Source organism: Poecilia reticulata, chromosome 12 (assembly GCF_904066995.2).
Source record: "Poecilia reticulata chromosome 12, P_reticulata-male-v2, whole genome shotgun sequence".
NCBI lineage: Eukaryota > Metazoa > Chordata > Actinopteri > Cyprinodontiformes > Poeciliidae > Poecilia > Poecilia reticulata.
Window position 1 is genome coordinate 3,450,612 of NC_088841.1, and position 18,547 is coordinate 3,469,158.

Below are 18,547 nucleotides of genomic sequence, written 5' to 3' on the forward strand. Positions count from 1 at the left end.
TGAAAAAACTCAGACAGGCGACATACAGTGAGACGCCGCTTTGTGTGGGAGACCCTCAGTGTAACCTGCGTTTTTCACAGTAATTTATTCACAAACAGCCGCAGCGCCGCAATTGACTTCCAAGTTTCAAGTCTCTGCTTTTTGAAAATGCCTACCTATACATCCTCTTTCTCTTTTTCTCTCTCTCTCTCACATACACTGTCTCACACATACTCACTCTCTTTTGGTCTGGGGCTCAGCAGGTCCTGTTGCCACGACAGACAAGAACTGATCATTTGGGTTTAAAGTAGTGCAACAAGAATCCCAAAAGCAAAAAAAAAAGAACCTGCAGACAGGCAGACACACACAGAGGCAGACAGACAGACAGACAGACAGACAGACAGACAGCAGGCACAGGCAGATTGTTTTAAAATCACAGGCATGTTCCAGAGACACGAGCATGTAAATGCAGGGACACGATACGACACAATGAGACACACACACCTTGAGGTCCCTGTGCACTATGTCATGTTGGTGGGTGTAAGACACACTGTCTAGAATCTGATGGATACAGTGACTGCGGAGACAAAACGACAGGGTGAGCAGCAGGTAAAAGAGACGACAAGGAGAAGGACAGGGTGAGAGGAGGACAGGATGGGCAAGGGGGTCTTCAAGAAAGAAAAACTGACATAGCAACACACATTACACTCCACAGGGATTTAAGCCTCCAGCTCTCGGCTCTTGCAAAGTTTTCACAAAAGGCTTTTGTGGCTGCACTCTGCATTCTGTTGACTGGACAGACATTTCATTTGTGTTTACAGAAATGCTTTTTTGTTCACATTTTTGAAATATGTGTACAAATAAGGAAATAAGAATACCTTTTTCTTGTTTTATGCTGACACACAAAATGGTGTTTGACATTCCAACTGGTATGACAACGAGAAACTATTTTCCTAGTCAATAAGTATTCCTTTGGATGATGTAACAACCTGATCCCTAAAGCTCAAAGACTGAGCTCAGAACGCTGTTGATTTACCCAAACTGGGTTTTGTCTGACAATCAATTTTTTTCACCCTTTAGACTAGTAATGATAGCAGAAGGGAAAATGATGGTCTATTTCAGGTCATGGTTTGTTAGTGTCATGTCCAGCACTGCAGAATTAGTTCCGATTCCCAGAAGTCCTGATGAGATGTGCCAAGCACAGATAAAACACTGATCATTTAGTTGTATGACTATCAAAACAGATGTACATGGCCCTAATACCGCCCCATACATCATTGCCGTCATACATGCACCAGCTTGTAAATAGCACTAGTTGTTCATGCTCAACTTTGAGTCTTGACAAGAATAAATATCTAAGATTTTCTTGGATTTAAGCGGACAGAATATATAATTGTGTCATTTGGGTGGACTGAGAGCTCAACAGAATGCAAATGGAACACAGGAAAGAATTTCAGTGAGAAACTCTGGGCAGGAATACAGGTAAGTTCTTCACGCTCCCACACACAAACATCCAGACTTGCATACACTGACACTTACACAGTTAACATAGAATGAAGGAAACAACATGGGTAACACATGGGAAGATCATGAAATGCAGAAATAATGCCCTTTGAAAGAAAGTAACCAGTAATCTTCATCTGTTTGCATCAAGATTCTGCTGACTGACCAATTTATATTTATGATGTTCTGTTGGAATAACTTTATCTATAATAGTTCTAGTCAGAAGCTTGTGTCCACTCAACCTCAAGAGTTGGATGGATGAGCTTGGAAAACACTACAGATTCCAGGATCATTCATTCATGCTAGTGATATAATTGCATTGCATTTAGGGTATTCCACTGAGTTTGGATATGATATTTATGATGTCTTGGTGCATTATCTGCATTACACAGGATTCTGCACTTGTACTTTATGGAATAGCAAAGAGTACTTCAGGCATATTGTCTGCCCCCTGTGCTCAGGTATTGATCTAATATGATAAAATACCAATTAGACACTACAGTGCACATCATGCAGACAGTGCAGGTAGTAGAAGAGAGCTTTTCCTTCACAAAATTCCTGAGGAGAACATGAGAATTTGATTGTCAGGTCTTCATGTCTTCCGTGAACCTGAAGAAGTTTCATGATTGTAATCCTTGAGGTATCTTGTGAGGGTTGCTCACAGCCTGCTTCCTGGCTGGTTTTCAAAGGGCTTCCCTATCCTTTTATAATAAAAGTTATAGTAAAAGCTATGTCCACATCCTCAGCACAAAGTTGAGTTTGTTCCCACCGCAGGATGGACTAACTCTGTCAGGGTTGCCTCTTTATCACTGACCCTTTTTTGTGGTATTCATGGACTGGCCTCAAGCGTAGCTATGAATACAAGAGAGTCTTGTTTGGGAATTTTAGGATCTCATCTTTGCCTTTTGAAGATCTTATGATCCTGTTGGCCTTAAAAGCCATGATCCTCAGAGCATACTGGAGGGTTCACACACCAATGTAAAATTGCCAGACGGGATAAGAGTCAATGTATTTGAGTTTGAAGATTCATAACTGGAGGGCAGTTTAGAACTAAACCCTTTGGTTTGGGGGTCAGTTTCTGCCTCAGGATTTGGAGTTTTGTTCAACAAGACAAGTGAGTAGAGGATGGGGTGTGAGATAGATGGACATACCATGGCCTCTTCTGAAGAAGTGAGGATACTTCCTGGGTCAGTCTTTGTAAAAAACAAAAGCTCAGACAGAAAGTGAAGCTCTTGATGTACTGGTCCATCTGCGCTGACAGCCTTACTTATTGTCCTGATAAATGGATCATGACCAAAAGGTACAATCTCGGAAACAAGCCACTGAAATGAGATTCTTCTATAGAATGGCAATGATTCAGTCTTTATGATGGAATGAGACGCTCCTGCTCCTCTGTACTGAGAGGAGTCAGTTAATGTCTGATGCCACTGGGACGCCTTCCTCTAGAGCAGGGGTGTCAAACTCCAGTCCTGGAGGGCCTCTGCCCTGCAACCTTTAGATGTGCCTCTGCTGCACCACACTTGAACAGAATAATTAGGTCATTAGCAAGACTCTGGACAACTGATCTACACAAGGAGGAGGTAATTAAGCCATTGCATTCCAGTGTTTTATACCTGTGGAACATCTAAAAACTGCAGGACAGCGGCTCTTGAGGACTGGAGTTTGATGCCTGTGCTCTAGAGGTATTCTTGGCAGATGCATCCCATTGGGGGGAGACACTTGAGCAGACCTAGAACTTTATAGTCTGCAAGTTCTACTTGCAAGACTTTATTGTCTTGACCCTGCTGACTGACTAGTCTTGAACTTGCAAGACTCTTGAAAGTTCAACTTCTAGTGTTTTACGTAGACCTAAATCACTCAAATTGATTTAGGTCTGCCTCCTGAAGGGCTACAGTATGAGCCTATTCCATATTACGTGTAAAGGGTGTCCCTTCTTCTATTCCTTCCAGAATAAAGTGAGGCTGAGGTCAGTGTTTCCTCATCCTTGTGACCTGAAGGCAACTAATGGATGGCTGAAGGGAACATTTTGTGTCGCTGCCGTAACTCTGGATCCTGACTGTACACAGCTGCTCCTGCTGTTAGAATATTTGATTCACGGTAAAGTATGATCTGTAAATTTAAAACCAGCAAAGCCACTCTAAGAATGACATTACCTTTCAATAAATGTGCTTTTCCATTAGAATGAACAAAAACGAGCCAGAAAATGTGGCAACAGGTGTGAGGAGTGACAAGAAGGCAAAATATGACATATTTATGTGGTTTTGAGAATAAAGCAGCTAAAATCTCTCATTATCCCTGCTTCTCTGTTCCTTTCAATGCTCCTGTCCCCTTTTATTCTTCTTTCTCGCCTCCACAAACCGCCTCCTCGCTCAAATTGATTTAGGTCTACCTCCTGAGGGGCTACAGTGTGGGCGTGTGTGCACTTTTTGTTTTGTATGTGTGTGTGTTCTCTCTGTAAATTCTGACTCTGGGTGGGGGAAAGCTCCCTTCGACCTCCATTTGCAGTTTGGCTCACGTAAAAAAAATTTTAAAAACTGTGCAGAGGTGGGATCCATCAGAGATCACAATGTGCAAAAACAGGAGAGGCAGACGTCTATGCGCAATGTGTCAAACATTTTCTGCCTAAACGAGAGGAGAGCAAACTCTCCGGGCTGCTGGAGGACTGCAGAGGCTGGAGGGGAGGTGTGTGGGTGGGGGGAGGAAGGGGGCGGGGTGTTACCTGGCGTCTGCTTCGCTGTAGTACTCCCTAGCCACGATGTCCTCAAACAGCTCCCCTCCTGTCACCCTGAGAGACGGAAGGGATGGAGTTTGAAATTACACACTTCTGCTTTATTCACACACACATACACACGCACATACACACACACGCACACACACACACACACACACACACACACACACACACACACACACACACACACACACACACACACCCACCCACGCACACACACACAGGAATAGGAGGGGGATGTCCTCATTTGGGGGAAACCCCGGCTGCAGGATTCTCTCTGACAGTGTTGCCATGGAGACTAGCTCCAGTGCGGGGGGGTGGGGGGGGATGCGTGCGTCCGTGTGTGTGTGTGTGTGTTCGTGCGTGCGAGCGCGCGCGTGCATGCGTGTGTGTTAGAGTGTGCGCGGGAGCCGCAAGAAGTGAGGGGAGGGTGGGTGTGTGTGGTTATGTAATGTGAGAAGGGAGGGTAGAAGGAGGGAGGGGGGGATGAAGAGAGGAGAAGGAATGCAGAGATGGGGATGTAAAGTAACGCATGGAGGTGATGGAGGGCTGAAATCAGTGCAGAGCAACGCAGGGAGCAGGTTTAGAGACTTACAGGTCAAAGATAAGGTAGTGGAAGCCTTCCTCTGAGATGCTGTCATGGAGACGAACTGCAAGAGAGGCATAAAGATCATCCTTAAACTGAAGCACATATCGTATCTGTCTTCTTTAGAAATTAGAGACACACCGATACGATATGAATATTTGTATCGGACCCGATATTGAAAAAAAATCCTAGATCAGGTATTGGTGGCAATCTTCCTGATCCACAAGGACAAATCTGTCCAGTCTAATTCTATGCTTTGTACTCTGAGTGTTGTCATGCTTTATTTTTTACATTATATTTAAAATTCCTAATTGAAATTTCTGAACCATTTGAAAGGAGGTTTGTTATGGTTTCATTTTACCCGTTTGACCAAGATAGCCCACCTATTGATTTTGTTAGATTCAGTTTCTTTATTATTTATTTTTCATTGGCTGTTCTACTCCTAATTGTTCAGATTGAACAAATTAATGTTGTTTTACATGTTTGACCAAACCTGTGAAGCTATTGGTGTATTTAGGTGAGCTGTACTGGTGCAGTTATCAAATACATTTGTAATTCAGAACATTTATGTCTGTGTTTCAAAAAAGAAGCATTTTTCTGTATCGGTATCAGCTGATACTGAACTTCAGATATCGGTATCGAAAGTGAACAAAGTGGATCGATTCATCTCTGTTAGAAATCCTCCATATTTACATGAAGCTGCTCTGTCAGTCAAAAAGCTGATGAAAGTTTCTCAGTTCAGGCAGACTCATTTCCTGTTTCCATCAAACACTGATCTGCTGCGAGTTGTCGCAGGTTGACACATACAAAACCCAAATGTGTTGACTCTGTCACAACTACGCAGTCGTGCTCGTTGCAGTCTGAAAACCCGACTCAAATGGAGACGGACAAACAATGTGCCTGAAGGATTTCTGAGCTGGATCCTCCCAAAAGTCTCATGTCAGCTTTCACTTGGCTTTGTGTTTCTTTAATAAACATGGACAGGGTGGAATCTGTTAGGACATTCTATACAGACCATTTTATACAAAGATAGATTTATACAAACGTACAACCCTAATTCTTTTTTTTTTATTAAATCCTGATACCCCAGATCAGGATCTGGGGGTCTTAAAATAAAACAGTCAAATAAAACTCACAAATGTCACACAACATTTTGAAAAAATGATCACTTATCATTTTCTGTCATCATTTTTAAACAACCACCAACTTATTTCTATTTTTAGGATTTAAAACAAAGATAAACATCGCATTTAGCAAAAAGAGTATTGACTTTTTTTTGTCTTTGGTGCGGAAATGGTTTAAAAAAACATTAAAAAGCACATACATTTCAACTACAACTACAGATGTGCCGATCAGGTTTTTTCCTGCCAATACCGATCACCCATGAGGGCCGATCACCGATACCGATCACCAATACCGATCACATAATTTTATTTTATTTTTTTTCATCATAAACACTACCGGTTAACATTATGTGGAAAAAGGAACCATGAATTCACCTTAATTTAGACAAAAACTTGTTTTTAATAACTTTTTCCAAGAAGAAAACTAAACAAAACGGGTATTGTGCAAATTGTCCTGCTATCAGTAATACTATCTTCAACAGACTGAAAACAAATGAAGGTTCTGAAGAGGTTAAATAATGCAAAGAGCCAAAATAAAACCTCTCAACATTGCCAAAAAATTTAAGTATAAAACTTAACATTCAAAGGGAAATACAGGTTCCATTACAATAAACAATCCTGAGTTACTGAATGAAAACTTCCTGTTAGCATGGCGGCTAGCTGATTACTGCCAGTTCTGAATGGCTGTTTCTGATTGAGCGGAGTAATTATGCAGAGCAGGGAGGAGATCGATTATTTTTTCAGAGATTATCTGTCTCATGTTAGGACAGCGAAAGTTTTAATACGTATGTAAAATGTTTTTTTTTAGGTTAGATGCTGCAGCTTTAAGGAGAGGTTCGGTGTGAGAGTCACTACCAGGTGGAGCAGAAGCGGCGCTCCGTCTGTGAAATATTACTACCTGTAGCGCGTAGCAGGGGTTCAACAGCGAGAGCAGAACCAGCGTCTTACATCGCAGCTTGAAGACTTAAATAATTTTGTGGGTTATTTGTTTAGCTTTCTGACCGTCATGCTAATCCGGGTGAGTGTTTGTAGCTGTGCGCTGCTTTACCTGCTATCTGATACTCCATATGTCTTTTTTACTGCATTGAGCCTCGATGTAGCCAAACTCCGTCAAGTATGGCATTGTTTTTATGTCGTATTAGCTTCGTTGTGTTGATGCATTTGACCTGCTTCAATTTTCCGCCTCAACACGCAAACTTCCCCATTCACTCAGTGGGTTATAGTTCCACATCGCTTAGGATTTGTTGCTGCACGTGTGAAGGAAAGAGGAGACCAGCTGCACAGACAGGCTGAGAAATGAGATGCAGGTGATCGGTATCGGCAACAAGAGCCAATGATCGCCGATCACCGATCATGCACTTTTTCACGAAAATCGGCCGATTATGATCGGTGACCGATCGATCGGCACACCTCTAATTTCAACCTAATGACAATAAAAACATACCTAAAAACATGTTACTGGTTCAATACAGACATTACAGAAATAAACTGAAAAACTGTTAAAAATTTGCATTTGTTTTTAGTTGGTTCTTTTTCATTTTTAGTCAAATCTATTGATCTCCATTGTGGAAGAGTCACTTGTCACTTTTTGGGCAGCAACAGTAAAGGTAAAGGTTCACTAAAGCACAGCTTAGGACCGAATCTTTATCTTCTTCAAATGATTTTTTCCGTAAAGTTGCTCCTGTTCAATTAGGAGTCAACCTTGAGATAAGAAGCAGATATAGTTTGTCTTTTTATTTTATTTCAACACATTTAATGTTGCCGTTTATCAGTAAAAGAGCATAGCTTCTAAATGATCAGGATTTGGAAAGGCTCACCGATGTTGGGGTGTTTGAGCAATCTGCAGATCCTGGCCTCTCTCTCCAGCTTCTGGTGGTCTGAAGGAACAGAGCAGAACAGAGACGGTGGATGAGAAGCTAACAGCAGCCCAAGGTTTACTGCTCCGATCCAATCCGGTTAAATGTAATGATGGCTTCAGGTAGTAAGTTTGGTATTTAGTGCTGTTTACATTGTTGTAATTTTATGACTTTGTACAGTGATTGCAGGCTGCACAAGGACTTTTAATGTACGTTTATGATAATAGTTAGCTTTATTAAGTTATGTGCTCGGCTTAAGCTATATATGATACAAAGCATATTTTATTCATGTTTTTTTGCACATTGCCCCTGTTTTAAATCGACTAATAAACTAAACTAAGAAAGAAAACACAAGATGACTCAAACAGCTACAGACAATTGGACAGGGAATTGAATCAAGTTTTTATACATTATCCAAATATTATGATTACTTTCATGTTTATTAGTTCCTGAATGCAGCTGACTTCAGATGGAATTTCAACTACACTGCAAAAACACAAAAACTTAGCAAGAATTGTTGGTCTGTTTTCTAGTGCAAATATCTTAGAACACTTAAAATAAGACAAAACTAACTTACAAGTAACTTTTCAGCAGTATAAAGCAGCTTATTTAAGTCAATAATTCCTTAATATTGATGAAAATGTACAAGTTCCACTGTCAGATTCTGCCACTTATAACCCAGGAAAAATGTCTTGATATAAGTGAAATAATCTACCAAAACAACTAGTCATTTTTTAAGCAATACTAAGAAATTATTTACTTAAAACAAGCTTCTACTTCTTGATAAAAAGTTGCATATATGTTATCTTATTTTAAGTGTGCTAAGATATCTGCACTAGAAAGTAGACCAACAATATTTGGTCAAATTTGTTGTTTTTTTTTTGGAGTCAAAAGAAGAAGAAAAAGAAGAAAACCTTTCAAAACAACACAGAAAAACAGGAAGATTTGATGAACACTAGAAAGCAAAAAGTGTCAGAAATGAAATGAGGAAATAAAACAAGAACCAACATAACAGACAGAGCAGAACTGGGTCAGAAAGGACAAAAAGGGAACCAAGAAAACAGCAGAAGGAAAAACAGCAAAACGCACAAAACAGAGAACGGGAAGGAAAGCGAAGGAAGACGAGGAAACAGAAGAGGAAGAAGAATAAAACGAGAAAACAAGCAGAAAGAAGAGAAATAGAAAGATGGAAAAAATAAATATAAGCAAAAGGTCAAAACGAGGTAGAGGTGAGGAGGAGAGAATCCTGAGGAGAAGTGAGGGCGAGTTACCCCCCAAAAATCTGTTTTTTACCCAAATGACAGCTGGTCCTGCCCTGCAGCTCACACACACACGCACATACACAGCTGTTTTAGCCACAAAGTGAGAAGCAGAAAAGGACTTCATCCTCCCAGAGCAGAGGGCAGGACGGAGAGCAGCTGCCATGTCTTTAATAAAGGTGCCATGACTCAGCTCAGTCTCTGCTCTGAGTGTTAACACCACTGCTGCTATTTTCAGAAGTTCTCCGAGGCGCTTGCTCATTATTTGATGAGCATTATATGACCGGGAGAAGAAAAAGCAGATGCTGCTTCATCACAGTTGGACTGACAGGAACAGAATTACATCTTAAAAATTAGGAAAGAGGAGAGAAATGTGGATAAAATCGGATACTGTTTGCCTTACATGCCATGCAGCCCTGTGAAAAATGTTTAGCGCTAACAGGTTCCTGCTGTTTTTTTTGTTTTTTGTTTTTTTTGGGGGGGAGGGGGCGGTTTGCTTTTGTTTGTCTCACTTAAATGTTCTGGATCGTCACTTAATACAAAATATAGTTTTTGAAAGATTTAATTTCTTAACAAACCCCTATGTGAGAAAGTAATGGTCTTCTAAAGCTAATCACTGGTTGAGCTAACCTTGGCTTACGTCTAGCGTTAGCGTCAACTGGAAATAAGGATATTTTGGCCAACTATCCTTTTCATTTTTGTGCATGAACAATATGTTTAAGATCAGGCCGCATCATCTGAATCATATTTAAGTCCAGGCTTTGAATAGGCCACTCCAAATCCTTCCTTTTCTGTTATCTCGGTACTTCAGCGGTACACTTGCTGGTGTGCACTTGAGCAAAATAAAGATAAAAAATATCTATTGACAGCACTGTAACTACTGTCAGCCTGCAGTTCTTTTTTAAAAAAAATTATGGCCATGGAGTTTACTTAAAAACTATGTAAAATATTAACAGAAAAATATTGTAAAATGCCAAACAAAATGTGTGTGTTGTTCATACAGAAACAATATGTGAGTATAATCAAATGTATGTGTTAAAACGACAAATGGGGGTAAAAAAAAAAAAGTCAACAAAACAATTCCGTTAATATAACAGTCAAATACTGGAAAAACTAATAAAAAGTATTTTTTATTATGTATTTTTCACTTCATATGTTTATGTAGAAAACTCGTATACAAAATATTTAATTTCTGTAAACTGAACTGATTGTTCACGTAATTCAGCTGCCATTTCAATCACTGTAAATATCTGTGATTTTCATAGGAAAACACTGGTAACCATGGCCGTGAAAACGACTGTTTTTTGTTTTGTTCTCCTTTTTTAACAGTGTATGTACCTTAAAGCTTTTCATTTTAAAATGGAAAATGAAGCTGTTGTGTTTTCTGTGGAACAGACGTGGAGGCTTTAACAAACAGGCGCTAGAATATGCTAACGAGGAGCTTTGAGGATCCAGGACACCGACTGACGAGACGCTGCTGCGTCTGCGTAGTCACCGCGTGACTTTTCTTTTCCTCACCTCTGGCAGAGAGCTTTTTGGTGTTGATGATCTTGGCGGCGTATTCTTGGCCTGTGCAGAGTTTGACACAGCGTCGTACCACCGAGAAGGCCCCCCTGGGAGACAAGAGACAGCACAAAGGAAGGAAGAGAGGGGTCAGCCGCCGCTAGAGCTTCGTCAGCATGGAAACGGCCATCTCAGCGGTCAGACGCTGACCTGCTGGGCCCAGGGGCGACGTCAACAGGAAGCGCGTGAAGGATGTCAACACGCCCTGATCCAGGAGTCTAGTCCTAATCTGTCCCTCGGTTTGCTGGGCCCATCCAGATTTTAGCTAAAGTCGCTAACTGTCACTTTTCTGACGCTCTCGCGTTCCCTACTGTTCTCACTCTCTCCCTCTGCCCAGACACATCTCGCTCCAAAACCAGAGAAGAGCGATTTTCACAACCCTGCCACTTGTGATTGATTTGTTGTAACTTTTTACTTTTTTGGGAAAGTCTGCTTGAACTGTATTGTGTGCTGCTTCTTCCAAAATACCAAAGTGAAAAGGTGTGCGTCCCCAGCAAGCATTGAATGTTCGGAGGACGTCCACTGATTACATTTGGACAACGTCCAAATGAAACTCCAAAAGACATCCAGAGGACTTTCAGTTGAACATCCGCCGGACGTTCGGGAGGACGTTTTCCGAACTAAAAACTGACCACCATTAGACTTTCAGCTGACTTTCAGTTGAATCTCCCCCGAAAGTCCGCTGACAACTTTGTTAACTGCAATTCAACCTGGAAAGACTCACACACACACACACACGCAGAGAGTGGTATTAGAAAGTTTAATTGACAAATGAAAGTCTTTGGTGCTCGGACCCAGGAGGAAGACATTGCACTGGTAACCGCTGTCAGAGAGAATGAGCCGCTGTATATGAAAATTACAGACGTCTTCCCCCCTTGGGCCCGGACACTGGTGGTGGAGAGGATGGTGAAGACTGAATGGACATCAAGAAACCAGCACTGAAGGTGGAGGAAAGTTGAAGCTCAGCCAATGAGCAGAAGCCGATGAACAGCTGGGCCTTATCAAAGGAGCGACGATGATTGGAGGAGGAGGCCACCACTGATAGGTTGGAATCAAGGCACATGATGATATCTTTGGTTGGGCCGGTGAAATGAATAAAGTCTTCCATTTGAATTTACACCTAGGCTTCATAACTCCAATGGTTAGACAAGCACTAAGTAATGACATTTGTTTTAGATTGATCAGAGAAAGATCCATCATATAACCCAACCAAATTCACCACAGAGTCAAGATTCCTCAAGATTCGGACATCAAAAATGTATTTATTTGTCTCCTTTAGATCACTCAAACCTCATAATCCCTTCCAAATGTCCATGTTGGACTTTAGGTCAACTCAACTTTCCAGGGGGTGTCCTGATGTCAAGATGTCTCTGAATGTCTGACAATATGTGTCCAAGTATTATGCAAAATTTGCAATTCACAAACGATATTCAAAGATTTGAATATCATTACCATCCTAAAATAACAGCCTATGTCATTTTTTTTTTTAGGAAGATGATGATGTTATTCACAACCTTAAATATAAACTAAAGTGTGACCCACGTACAGTATGAAGGCCTCTGGCTGTCACGGGTTTGATTCCTGGACCGATGACCTTTCTTCTCCCTCTATTCCTGCTAAAAAAAAAAAGGCCACTAGTGCCAACAAAATCTAAAAACAACAGACTGCAGTAAAACATTGAAATTAAAGCTGGGTTATTAACAGTTAGGTCATGAGATGATTCAGATTGTTGACTTTTTTCTCATCCAGTTCTGTGTTACATCTGCTGCCACAACAGAAACGGATCACAACAATAACCCATAAACAACGAGTTACAGACACTTTAGTTGGTTTCTGTTTGTTTACATCACTATTTCATAACTACACTTGACCATAATGAAAAACAACCCGATACGCCATGGCTTCCATCCATTCATCCGTTCATAGACAATGGATGAATGGATGGACGCTGTTTGATTACATGAACTAGAAGCAGTAAGAACTTCAACCACTAAAAGTTCACAAGTTCAGCCTTTAATATGAATTTTATTTTTTAAACTGCTTCTCAACGAGAGACAGAGACTACTAAAAGTGGAACAAACTGAAACAGTTCAAATCCACATTATTAAATCTGTTTTTTCTTAAGCTGTCACGTAGCAGTCACATTTTTTTGCTTAGCAAGCCGAGAAAAGTGCTGAAAAGGAGGAAATTGCTCCGAGTTTTTGATCTCCTCAACAGAATCCTGACCTCATTTTACACTTTCCTGCTTCAGATGATATGAGGAATCCTGTTCATCTTTAAATCCACCCGTTTCGCTTCACTTCAAAAGTCGGTTGCTGCTGTTAGCTGAACTACATTTCCTGAATAAAATCCAGCTTTGATTAAATCCTCTCTGGGTTAATCAAAGTATTACGTGTTTATGGAGAAGGAAAAAATGTTGCATTCAGAGGTTTAACTCGCACTGCAGAATTTTATTCCTGCTCACTTTAGCCAGTTTGCTAACTAGCTCCTTTGTTAGCATGTAGCTACAGTATGATATCTGATCCTCCTGAAGCTCCAGACGAACATCAACACATAAACACCTGCTACACATGTTATATTGGCTCATGTAAGTAGATGACATGTGATGTCCTGATGTAGTTCTCCAGCAATACTAGAAACTATTTTGGTTATGTTTTAATATTTAATGACGGTTTGCTGGAAAATCAGTAAATGCAAAACCTCGTTTAACCCAAAAGTTATTCTCTTTCATTTTACAACTTGTTCCACCTTTACTGTGACTTTCATCTTTAATGGACAGACCAATCCATTTAAAATAACATAAAACCACATATAAATTAAGAAATCTTTAACAACATGACTCCACAGGGTGCAAACACTTCCACTAATACTGAAGCACCAATTCAGAATTCCACATTGGACTTGGTGATATTTGTAAAAATTTGCAAAGGAAATCTTTAATCCACAGGCGACCCCAACCCCCCAATAGATTTTCCCTCAGATTTTGTTTGAAGCCTTCCCCAAAACTTAAGTTTTCTTCTGGTAAAGTTGGTCTTCTAGAGATTCTAAATATGCTTGGGCTCGCAGTGAGATTGGAAAATAAAATCTTTCCTCATTTTGAGGATTTAAAGCAGACATTTGCAGGGTTTTTGGCCCAGTCTGGCTGGTTTTTAGAGATGTTTATGTTTACATCCACCTGAACAGAAAGTCTGGCTCCATCTGAAGGAACCTCTCCAGAGCCTGGTGGGGTCAGACGGCTCTGTCTGACCAAACCAAACACAGTGGTTTAGACTTTGATTTCTGCATAGTGAGTATGCAGTACTCACCATGCATTACATTTATAGCCACCTGCGATCATTTGAATCAACATAGTGAGCTGCTTTGGGAAGTTGGGAGATTTTAGCCACACTGTAAAAAATATACATTATATTACTGTAAAGTTTATAGTAAATTACTGTCAGCCGGTTACTGTAATCTGTAGTTTAATTACAGTTTGTACTGTGATGTCATTACATGTACAATGAAACTCCGTAACAAGTTTACTGTGATTTGATTCCATTTTTACTGTAATCGAATTGCAATAAAATTGATTTTAGTTTAGTTTAAGGGGACGTCCTCAAATTTCATGTTGACAGTAAAAGAAAAGCCTTTGGCTTTTGATAGCTGTTGAAAGTTAAAACGTCAATATGCAACAATTGACTTACCAATAAATGTCAGTCTTTTTTTCTCTAATTTCAGGAAATAAGAAAACTATACATATTAAAACACGTTTATTCTTTTGTCAATTGTCTATTGTCAAGTCTGGGTGGTTTTTGTTGGGTTATTTATTTATTGATTGATTTACCTATTTATTATCTGGAAGATAATTCAAAAGGCTTTGCACTCTGCGATATATTTGGAACATCTGAATTGTGTTTTGAATTCATCAGATTCTCTGTGTTTGATGGAAAACTGAACGCAGGAACTGAATCAAAAAAGATTCAGGCTGTGAACTTTTTCTGTATCAACTTTAAATAGAATCGAATGCAAATCAAAGTTCAGATTCGATAAGTTGATTGAACAAATGTTAACGTTACATCATCGCAGCCGCCTGTGACACATCTATTGTATATGAATAATCCCACTTTGAAGTGAGGTACAGATATTTTACACCTGCTAAAAGTAGTATCTAAGCAACAGCAGCAAGCCTCACGGTCACAATGTGTCTGATGTCTGATGACCAAAATAACTTCAGTGACATCCGGAGCTCCGTTCTGGGGGGTTAAGCATCGCTCTGAAGCTCTCAGGATCACCTTTGTTCACCGAATCCTGCAGAGACCGACGGAAATAACCACCTCTGTCATCCTGAGCTAATTTTATCCCACCTCAGCATTGTTACGTAATGAGACACTCACACTCCCCCCCAGAAGCCCATCTCTCTCTCTCTCCATCACCCCATACATTATGAGGAGACTGGGTGAGTAAGCACGACACGCGCTGGCTTCCCACCGCGGCGCGGAAAACAGGCAGCAGAGCCTCTGCGTGGCGGGTTTTCCACAGGGCAGGTGGGAGGCAGCAGGAGGGCCCAGGTCTGGGGCCAAAACCCTGGATTAGTTCATCTCAGAGGGCAGCTGGTACCTGATCATATTTCTTCTTCAAACTCTACACAGCCATAAAACCCTTCCTAAAGGCATGGCGGATGGTTAATGTTGTATTTCAAAAAGTTAAAAAAAAATATTATAATAATAACCTCTGGATGTATAAAACAGCCATGTTTGGGAAGCTTTCCAGGAACAAACATGACTGATGTATGGTGGTAGAAGAAGTGATCCAGTCTGATCTGTTTCGGTGCTTCAGCTATAAATCTGCTCCCAGGTTCCGCTCAGATGAAAAAGAAAGAAAGAAAGAAAGAAAGAAAGAAAGAAAGAAAGAAAGAAAGGAAGGAAGGAAGGAAGGAAGGAAGGAAGGAAGGAAGGAAGGAAGGAAGGAAGGAAGGAAGGAAGGAAGGAAGGAAGGAAGGAAGGAAGGAAGGAAGGAAGGAAGGAAGGAAGGAAGGAAGGAAGGAAGGAAGGAAGGAAGGAAGGAAGGAAGGAAGGAAGGAAGGAAGGAAGGAAGGAAGGAAGGAAGGAAGGAAGGAAGGAAGGAAGGAAGGAAGGAAGGAAGGAAGGAAGGAAGGAAGGAATTTCTGCCAAAAAATCTCAGGAATGTTCTATATAGATAAAAAATAAAAAAAATTTTGAAATTTCCGAGTTTCTTTTTTTTTTTTTTTGGCAGAAGTTTAAAAAGTGTCTGTGTGATTATTAATAAGTATCACATCTCATCTTCAAATGTGAAGCCTTATGATAACAGGACTAAATTATGCATCTGAAGCATTTCTGACATGCTGCCTTAGTGTTTGTGCATTTAGCAGATGGTGCAGAAACAACTAAATAAAAGACTTCAAACATTCTAGAGAAATTTATGTTTTCCTAAGTTGGTTTTCAAAATTCTTTTTTTTTTTTGCATCATCTTGATGTAATGGGTTGTTATCACCAGAAGGTGGCAGTAAAAGCTTCTAACTTTAATTCAAAATACACTGTAAAATAACGGCCTTTTAACACCGATAAACAGTAAAATTGTGACAGTAAAAATTCATAAGCTATAAAACAAAAACTATTACTTTGATATGAAGTTGTGAATAAATTAATCTGAGAAAACAGCAATTTGCACGTCTTACATTCATGCTTTCATTTCATTGATTGTTTTCATTTTCATTTTAGGAAAAAAATACATTTTCCTTGACTTAAAAAAAATTACAGTAAAACATCGACTACAGCATTATTTTTTGCCATCTAACCATAAGAGGAAAACATTTATCTCCAGTGCAACACGTGGTGGTGGCAGCATTATTCTGTGGGGATGCTTTCCTTCAGCAGGGCCAGGAAATCCAGTCAGCTGACGGGAAAACAGACAGACAATACACAACAAGCCCCATAAAGCTCCTGTTTAGATCCAAGCATGGCCCAGTCAAAGTCCAGAGCTAAGTCCAATTTACAGACACCCTCTAATCTGACAGAGCCTGAGCCATTTCAGAAAGTACAACGAACAAACATGTCAGTTTCTTAATGTACGACTCTCATAGAGTCACACTGCCAAAATATTACTGAGTATTGACTCAGAAGGTTGGAATACAAATGCACACTACACTTTTAAGATTTTCATTTTTTATTTTTGGTTAAAAAATTTTTTTATTAATTTAAAAAAGTCATTTATTTCCTCCCATCTCACAATTACGCTCAGTGTAGGGATGGGAATTTGTCACATCGTGTCATATTGTATCATATTGTGTCATTTATCGTTTATCGTGATAAATTTCACATTCGCTGTTGTCATTATAAATTACAATTAATGATGTTTAAAACCCAACAGAAATTGTCATTGTCGAAATTACCTGTTTTACTATTTTCTCCACTGTTTGTCATATACAATGGCTGCGCCATGCAGTCACCTAAAAAAGTAATAATAAATCGTTACTTTTCTCATTATCACAATAGAACCGCAAAAACACATTGCGATAAAACTTCCGAGTCCATATCTCCCACCAACAGCTCTGTGTTAGTTTGCCATTTAAAATCCAGATATATAATAATACATTTGGAGTTTGGGACTGGAATATGACAAAATGAGGAAAAGTTTGGAGTCAAAGAAACAAAAGTCAAGTCCTGGAGAGAGATTCACCTCAGAGAGGGAGACCTTAATAAAACCAAACACAAGCAAAGTGGCAGTGAGGATCTGCAGTCAGCAGCAGCAGCTGCAGCCTCTGAAGCAGATCCTTTCGTTTCAAACTCATCTTTCCTCGTGTGACTGTTCACAGCCACCATAAACAAAAAACCGCTAAACTAATCATTTAGGGTTTAATAAAACAGAGATCTCAACTTCCTTCCTTCCTTCTCTCTGTGTTTTTTTTTCCTGCTGTGGAATAAATGTTCCTGCGAGGCAGACATTGCAGAGAGATCCTCTCTACCCACGCACAGCCTGACAGAGACACTGAGTCCACTTCGCATCTGCCCACTGAGGCGCCCATCGCCCTCTTCAGACTCGTTTTGTCTGCAGACACATGTTCCAAAAAACAAATAAATAAAATAAAACCACAAGGCACAGCTCATTAGACTCCCAGCAGATCATTACAGCAGCAGCATCGCTTTGACTTCCAACACATGAAGCTTTTTTTCCCCTCTATCAGGCCTGTTTGTCCCTAATTAGCCTCTGGGCATGAGGAGGAAGAGGAGGAGGAGGAAGAGGGGATGCCCAGGAGTCATTCTTGCTTCCTCGGGCACATTTGATGTCTCTCCTAGAATTTCTTCTGCGGTTTAAAGTCCAAAGGCAGAAATAATAATAAATTAGGAGTTTTTTAGAACATTCTGGGACCAACCCTGCAAATTAGCGGGAGGAGGAGGTGGAGGGGGAAGAGGGGGGGGATCTCCAGACCTCCATCCCTCACGCCGCGGCCAGGACAGGACAGGGTCATGCAGGCGGGCATGCAGGACACACACAACGACCCGAACGCGGACTTACTTGCCGAGCTCCTCGTAGAGCTGGTACTCATCTGTAAAGCGCGTACAAGTGGTGGTGGCCATGATGCCTTGCTCCTCGGACGGACTGGATGCCTGTGTGTGTGTGTGTGTGTGTGTGTGTAAGTGTGTGTGTTTGTAAGTGTGAGTGTGAGGGAGGGGAGTCCCGAAATGCTCTGGCTGCGGACCTCTTTTTTTTTTTTCTTTTTTTGTTTGGTGGGTGGAGGGGGCTTCAGTCTCCGCCCACCGCGGCGCTCCGGACGGCTGAGTGGTTGAGCTGCAGCCCGGTGCGCTCTCACGGTCCCCGGCTCTCTCTGCTCCGCAAAGGCGAGCAGCAGCGCGGACGCTTTAAATACCGAGAGGAGACGCTCAACACATGACGTGATCCTCCGGAGAGGGAGGAAAGAAAGTGAAAACACGAGGGGAAAGCGTGGAAAC

At 40.8% G+C, this 18,547-nt stretch overlaps 1 protein-coding gene across 5 annotated transcripts in view; it reads right to left on the reverse strand.

Moving 5' to 3' along the window:
- camk2b2 (calcium/calmodulin-dependent protein kinase (CaM kinase) II beta 2) overlaps positions 1–18,425 on the reverse strand; it is a 48,856-nt gene extending 30,431 nt beyond the window's left edge. For 3 of the 5 annotated variants that reach the window (XM_081613881.1, XM_008423241.3, XM_008423238.3), the window contains exons 1-5: positions 18,114–18,424; positions 10,557–10,651; positions 7,741–7,800; positions 4,809–4,863; positions 4,202–4,267 (exon numbers count right to left, since the gene is read on the reverse strand). In XM_081613881.1, the coding sequence (XP_081470007.1) occupies positions 4,202–4,267; positions 4,809–4,863; positions 7,741–7,800; positions 10,557–10,651; positions 18,114–18,175 (338 nt within the window). In that variant the 5' untranslated portion in view covers positions 18,176–18,424. Of the gene's footprint in view, positions 1–483; positions 557–4,201; positions 4,268–4,808; positions 4,864–7,740; positions 7,801–10,556; positions 10,652–18,113 lie in introns of all 5 variants that reach the window. The other 2 variants (XM_081613880.1, XM_008423239.3) reach the window with 1 other exon arrangement.
- Between the last annotated feature and the right edge of the window lie 122 nt (positions 18,426–18,547).